Here is a 6,971-nt window from a genome sequence, read left to right as displayed (position 1 = left end):
GGGTTTAGGGTTCAGGGTGCAGCAGACTTCATCAACATCATTTGAATCTACAGGGGCATTTACTTACAGTCTGCTACATAGTTTTAAGGTTTAGGGTTTAGGGTTTATTCGGAAGTGAGGATACATATGAGCAGAAAAGCGAATTAGAAAGAATGCGTTGTACGTACGCCTCAGGAGAAGGCGGGTGTATCCCCAGCCGTTGCTATATATATATATATTATATATATATATATATATATATATATATATATTACATAAACCCTAAAACGCCCTCAGGAGGACGACGCAAAGAAAAAACCCAAAGGATATACAGCGCTCGAATGCATGCACCAATACCATTCAGAATGACAGCAGCAGCAGCTGCAGCAGCAGCAGCAACAACAGCAGCAACTGCGGTCTTCTCCGAGATAAAAACGAATCCCCCGTGGGGGCGGCTGATTTGAATTAAATCCTCTGCATAAAAGCTGTCTGTACACCTGGAGAAGGCGAGAAGTTGTCCATTAAGAATGCATGCATCATTTAATTGAAGTTCTTCTGTATTGAAAGCTGCTGTTTTATAATTCAAATGAAGTGAAAGCACCGAGAAGAAAAAAAGAAACTGCTGCTGCAAGGCGAACAACAGCTGCTGCACAGGACAACTGCGCAGACAAAGGACCAAGACGCATCTGGCTAGCTAGCTGTACAACTAAGGAATGATCGCTAGCTAGCTGTACAACTAAGGAATGATCGCTAGCTAGCTGTACAACTAAGGAACGTTGGCTAGCTAGCTGTACAACTAAGGAACGTTGGCTAGGTAGCTGTACAACTAAGGAGCGTTGGCTAGCTAGCTGTACAACTAAGGAACGATCAGCTGTAAGGCTGGCTAGCTGTGAGGAAGGCTAGGGGTATATGTATATGGAATAATGATTAGAGGGAGTTCCCCTGAAAAACAGCAGTTGCCGTTGGGCAGACAGCGTGCATGCAACGCGGTGTACGTACGAGTTCTAAAAGCCGCAGTTGCATGCATTGTTTTGCATGCACAGTCTTGCATGCATGTATGTGGTTCCGCTGCTGCATGCACGGCTATATGCATTCACTCTGATTCCCCTTTGAAGGGGAAGAAATAACAAGGAAATAACAAGGAAGGAACAACAGACAGCGCGTTTACTTCGACGACATCATGCTGATGGTAGGGACTTCCTTGGAGGCTGCTTCCATTGCAAGAGGTGCAGGTTCTTTAGATGCTGCAGCAACCATTGGGGCTGGGGCTTCCTTAGTAACGGACATAGCCATGGGCATAGGCTCCTTAGTAGACTGAGCTAAGACAACGGGAGGAGGGGGAGGGGGGGCAGAAGCAACCTGAACAGTGCGGCACTTGGTGGTGTACTTGGTCTCGGTGCATGGGTAGGGCTGCTGCTTAACAACGTCATTGTAGCAGGTCTTAGGAACGGTGTATGGCTGCTGCTCGCACTGCTGCTGCATCTGAACCTTTGCACAATCGTAGGGCTGCTGCTGAGGTACATCTCTGTAGCAGGTCTTCTCAACAGTGTAAGGAACTTGCTTGCACTCCTTCTTGGGGCAGTCATAGGGAACCTGAACGGGCACTTGTTTCGTGCATGTCTTCTCAATGAACTGGCATTCACGCTCCTGCACAGTCTTGCTGCAAGGATAGTCTTCCTTAACGGAGACAGTGCGCATGCAGGTATCAGTGTAAGGAACAGTCTGCATGTGGCATTGCTCCCTGAACTGGGTCTGGGGGCAGCTGTAGGGAACCTGAACAGCCTTAGGACGAGTGCAGGTGTCGTTGACGGTGTAGGGGACTTGTTCGCACTCCTGCTTCACCTGCACCTTGGGGCAAGGGTAAGTCTGCTGCTGAGGCACCTGACGAGTGCAAGTGGCAGGGACTTCGACAGGAACGCTCTTGCACTGCTGTCTGTACTGAGTCTTGCTGCAAGTGTAGGGCTTCTGCATGGGCACAGACTGGTAGCAGGTGTCAGGGACGTCGAAAGGCACTTGCTGGCATTCCTCTTGGAACTCGGTCTTAGTGCATGCGTAGGACTCCTGCTGAGGCACGTCTCTGTAGCAAGTCTTGTTCACCTGCATGGGAACAGTGCGGCAGGTGGGAGCAGACTTCAGTCTCCTCATCTTGCAGTGCTTTCCCTTGCACATGGGGGCCTCAAGAACCTGAGGGGCCTCAGAAATGCACTCGGTCTTGTACTCTGTCTTGGGGCAGTCGTACGCCTCCTTCACCATCACCGTCTTCATGCAAGTGTTAGGAACCTGCACGGGAACCTTGCGGCACTGCTGTCTGTACTCGGTCTTCTTGCAAGGATAGGCCTTCTTGGTTTCAACAGTCTCGTAGCAGGTGTCAGGAACTTCGAAGGGAACCTGCTCGCACTGCTGCTGATACTCGGTCTTAGTGCACTTGTACTGTTCAGGAGTCATCACAGTACGCTGACAGGCGTCCATAACGTTGTGGGAGACGTTGCGACACTGCTGTCTGTATTCGGTGCGAGGACAGCTGTAAGTTTCTTGAGTCATCTCCTCCTTGTAACAGGTCTTGGCCACCTGATAAGGCACCTGCTGGCACACGCGCTCCTGACGCGTCTTCTGGCAGGCATATGGCTGCTGCTGAGGAACCTGGCGGCTGCAGGTTGCAGGCACTTCACGAGGAACCATCTTGCAGTGCTCTTTGCCGCAGGAGTAGGGCTGGACGGTCATTTCGGTGCGCTGGCAGGTCTTAGGCACATCGTAGCACTCGGTCTTCATCTGGGTCTGGGGGCAAGGGTATGCCTCCTTTGCGTTCACGGTCCTGTAGCAAGTCTCAGCCACCTGCATAGGGACGTTCTTGCACACCTGACGAGTCTCCGTCTTGTCGCAAGAGTACGCCTCCTTCACCGTCACGCTGCGGTAGCATGTGGAGGCGGCCTGGTAAGGAACCTGCTCGCACACCTCCCTCGTTTCTTTGGCGAAGGCAGGCACTGCACACAGCGCGAATGCCGCGGCAATTGCGGTGACGGTTTTCATCTTGTCACTTAACGAAACGGAAAGCAAAGCGGGGAATCCCACGGGAAAATCAGATGGTGAGATAGCGGAAAAAGGAAGACTCGAAGAGAGAATCTGTTGTTGTGCGTTCATACAGAAACCTCCGTTTCTACACGCATCTCAGTTATTTCAACAGCCAAAGAGGGGAGAGAAGGCGACAGGAACCTGACTGACAGCTCTGTCGCTGGCGACAGCGGGCGCTGCGTCGCGCGACGAATGACGGAATGCCTCCTTCTATCTTTCCCCTTTTTTTTTCTCTTCTCAGAAGTAAAAAGGGCAAGTAAAGAAAGATTTTTGAAACGAATATACAAAGCAGGAACGAGATTTGCTTGCCGCAAAAGTACTTGGTTCTTCAAGTTGTGTGCTGCGTGCTCTGTAGCAAGTGAGACAAACCGCCATGCTTCATCTTCAGGTGAAGCGACACTTCAGAAAAATTCTGGAAACCTTCTAGAACTACCTTTATTTAGGCATTTTGAATACATATGCATGTTATTTCAACGCATTTAACAAATTTCTGCGAAAAAGAAAAGCACACTCCTCTCTAACAGCCGACCGCCTCTCTGCGTTCCTGCCAGAAACCACTTGTGTGTTGTGCATTTGTCCCCGTGAAATTTCGTGAAAAAACATGTTAGACACAATTTAAATAATTCCGTTTAACAAACAAATCAAAGAGAGGTTCAAAAATGGGGTATTTCCAGAGATTTCACGAAGCAGGTTTCGCCGTGCACGTAGGTGATGCTCTGTGCTTCCCTGTAGCATTTCTGCATACTAAACACCCATTTCAAATTGAAATTAATGCAAATGAGTTATTCTCATAATTTTCGAATTTATTAATATCCATCAGAAGCATTAGTTCTGCGTCCTTTTCACATCAAACAGCACCAAAGGCGTCCTGTTCAACTTCACGCAAAAAAGTTGAACGGAATGCTGAACGAATTGAAGTCGATGTATTGCATGAAATGCATAAATGGAAAAGCCGTTATAAATTATACAGTTGATGAGGAAATTGGGGCAATAATAAACAGTTTTAGAGCATGTATTTGAAAGTGGGATAATGAATCAAGCGGTTGAAGTTGAATGAAACGAAGACAAATGAATTTCTCTGCATGAATGAATGCATTGAACTGACATGACAAATTTATTATCTGAGTTCAGTGAAATCGAATAAGCTTATTCAAATTTAGCTAAATTGATACAGAAAAATTGAAAGGCGTCCTGCTGCGCTGCACTACCGCTCGTCTCCCCTTTATAAGTGGAATATGTCCAGTGCAGCACATCTACTGAATATTTCCCGTGTCTAAATCGTTCATCTAACTTAACAAGAGTCTCTCGAAACATTTCACAATACATTTATGTGAATTTACGTCAAAACCCTCAACTGCGTGCTTCTCTACAGACAACGCGCCGGTGGCTAAATGAATTTTAGTTTTTTCTCTGGCGTAGCGAAGATGTGTTCTCAAGCGAGGTGTATCCCGTGCAAACACTTAAATAACTTGACCGTAAAACGAGCAAGAGGAGAGATGCAGTTAAACTCCTCAATAATTGACTACCACCCCGGCAGCAGAGCATAAAAAAAAGTGCATCCAAATAACACCAGTAGCAACCATCTAAGCGACCTCTAGGAAACGTTGGGACCACCCTGTCTAATGAAATTGACTGCATATACTCTTCGAAATAATAACAATAAAGAAGGCTAAAGAAAAGGTTTTTGTTCGAGGGTTCGCTCCCCGCCTGCCCAGCACCAGGTGATCGACAGACAAATCAGCATCTGTCTTCTGGCTGCTGCAGCACCTTGAACATATTTTCCTCACAAATCCCCCCCCTTTCTGCTGCTGCAGCTGATAAAAGCAAACAACAACAACCGAGTGCAATTTCTGCCTTCACAGCAGAAGAAGCGTGCAAAGAAAACAAGGCGACGGGCGAAAACCCCATCCCCTAAATTCAGAGGTGTATGTACACCTCAGCAATCCACCAAACAACCCACCAACATACGTAGGAGGGAAAGCTGTCCCGTTATAACGGAAGCCCCCTCCTTTTGATTATTTTTCGACTCGAGATCGAAAGCATTTTTCCTCCTGTGTCAATAACTGTTCATGATTCCGCTGTAGCTGGCGGCTTGACTTCAGTTTCCTCTCCTCTCTTATCCCCCTCTTCTGTTGCTGCCGCTGCAGTTTCAGCTTCTTCTTCGGGCATAGGCGCATCCAAATCCTTCAAATCATCATCATCATCTGAGTCACCCAAATCGCCCATCTCTCCTAGACCGCCTGCGCCTCCCAAAGAGCTAAGATCTAAACCTCCCATTCCTCCCATTCCTCCCATTCCTCCCATGCCTCCGAAGCCCATGGAATCCATATCGAAGTCTCCCATGTCCATGTTGCTGTTTTCCTCTTCATCAGAATCCACCCATTTGTTCCAGTCGCACTTCAGCCAGTACAGCTTCTTCTTGTCTGCAGTCGATACACGGTGCCATCGCTTCGCCTCCTTCTTTACTAGCTTGAATTGCACATTACGCTGCGTGCTGTACTTGCTCTCCTGCAACAACAGCAGCAACAGCAGAATGCACATCTCCGGTTACCTCCCCTAATGCTACTAGAGCCAAAGGGTAAATAATGTAGGAGGCATTCCTCTCTGCTGAATGAAGCATGCTGCAGTGTCTGTACGTCTAATGGAACTCTACTCACCTCAACATTGATAGGTTCAGGGAAGTCGAGATGGAAAGCATAAAGTTTCTCGCCTTTAGTGCATTCAAAGTCCAAACTTTCTTCTTTTAAATCCACCTTAAGGTTTTCCGGAGAGGTCACCTGCACCGTTAGAAAGACAAACGGCTTCCTCTCCGCCCACAAGCACTCGGGGGTGCATGCTTCCTTCCTGCAGCCCAACAAAGAAAAGACAGACAAAAACAGCAAACGAGCGCACCAATCAAATACAGCACTCCTTACACACGGACGCATCGCTGCATGCTTGGTGCTGCTGTTGCATGCATGCATGCATGCAGTAGCAGCAAGTAGTCGTGTGGAAGCCTTCCTTCGTTGCTCAAAACACATGCCCAGGCGTCCCCCCATGCACACAAGTAGCAGCAGTAGAAGCTGAAAACTGCAGCACCAGCCGCAGCTACTGCTGCTGCAGCAGTCCGCCGCTGCAGCAACAGCAGCCGCAGCAGCAGCAGCTGCTGCTGCTGCTGGTGCAACCTCATTCGAAAAGGAACAAATGGTATCCGGTGTGCATACACCCCAAATATCGGCATAATGAAAGTCTTTCGCCGAAGGACACACAGTGTAGACAAACTTTGGGGCACTGACGCCACGGTGTCTGTACACCGCAATATCTCAGAATATACAAAGAAGAGAAGAAGAGGAGAATTAAATGAATATAACTTCTTTGGATCTGTTCACGCAACACCAAAGATTTGGGTTTCGCTGCTGCCACAGCTGCCTGCTACAGTCACTGCTGCTGCTGCTGCTGCTGCTGCAGTTGCTGCTGCTGAGCTTCTGGTGCTTGCTTACGCCATTTTGTCGCCTGAGGGCTTTGTTATTCTGCAGCGCTTGCAAAACAACGAAAAGAAAACAAACGGTAATTCGTCTTCTCCTTTCAGCTGCCAGCAGACAGACGCACCCACACTGTTGGATGCTGCGGGGCCAGCAGCAGCAGCAACAGCAGCAGCAGCAGCAGCAGCAGCCAATAATAATATATGGGGTTAACAGGTGTCTGTACACCGCAAAAAAATATTTTTTTGCGCTTTTAATGAATTTTATTTTTTTGGTGTTGATTAACAACAACGAACAGCAAATAAAAACAAAATTCGTCTTCTTTTTTTGATTTCTTTCTTCGCCCTACCCGCAGCACCAACGGCAGCGGCTGGGGCTTTTAAAAACCGCGGCTGCACCAGAAGGAGATTTGTTGAGTAAAAGAAGACAAATGAATTATTTGGAGATATTTTTAAGTATCTA

The 6,971-nt window shown here is 47.8% G+C and overlaps 2 protein-coding genes across 2 annotated transcripts; both read right to left on the bottom strand.

Annotated features, from left to right (window-relative positions):
* Positions 1 to 1,143: 1,143 nt before the first annotated feature.
* Positions 1,144 to 3,006, bottom strand: EAH_00034710 (GPI transamidase subunit PIG-U, putative; the record flags this gene model as incomplete). The annotated part of the gene is made up of 1 exon (XM_013395794.1): positions 1,144 to 3,006. One exon carries the CDS (start codon positions 3,004 to 3,006, stop codon positions 1,144 to 1,146), a length of 1,863 nt encoding a protein of 620 aa, XP_013251248.1.
* A 2,109-nt stretch (positions 3,007 to 5,115) lies between these two features.
* Positions 5,116 to 6,268, bottom strand: EAH_00034700 (p23 co-chaperone, putative; the record flags this gene model as incomplete). The annotated part of the gene is made up of 3 exons (XM_013395793.1): positions 5,116 to 5,556; positions 5,706 to 5,892; positions 6,252 to 6,268. The coding sequence occupies 3 exons, from the start codon at positions 6,266 to 6,268 to the stop codon at positions 5,116 to 5,118; spliced, it is 645 nt and encodes a 214-aa protein (XP_013251247.1).
* Positions 6,269 to 6,971: the final 703 nt, after the last annotated feature.

This window comes from Eimeria acervulina, genomic scaffold (genome assembly GCF_000499425.1).
Source record: "Eimeria acervulina Houghton genomic scaffold, Eah_scaff357, whole genome shotgun sequence".
Classification (NCBI taxonomy): Eukaryota; Apicomplexa; class Conoidasida; order Eucoccidiorida; family Eimeriidae; genus Eimeria; species Eimeria acervulina.
The sequence above is the reverse complement of the archived record's forward strand: the minus strand, read 5'-3'. Positions and strand labels throughout refer to the sequence as shown.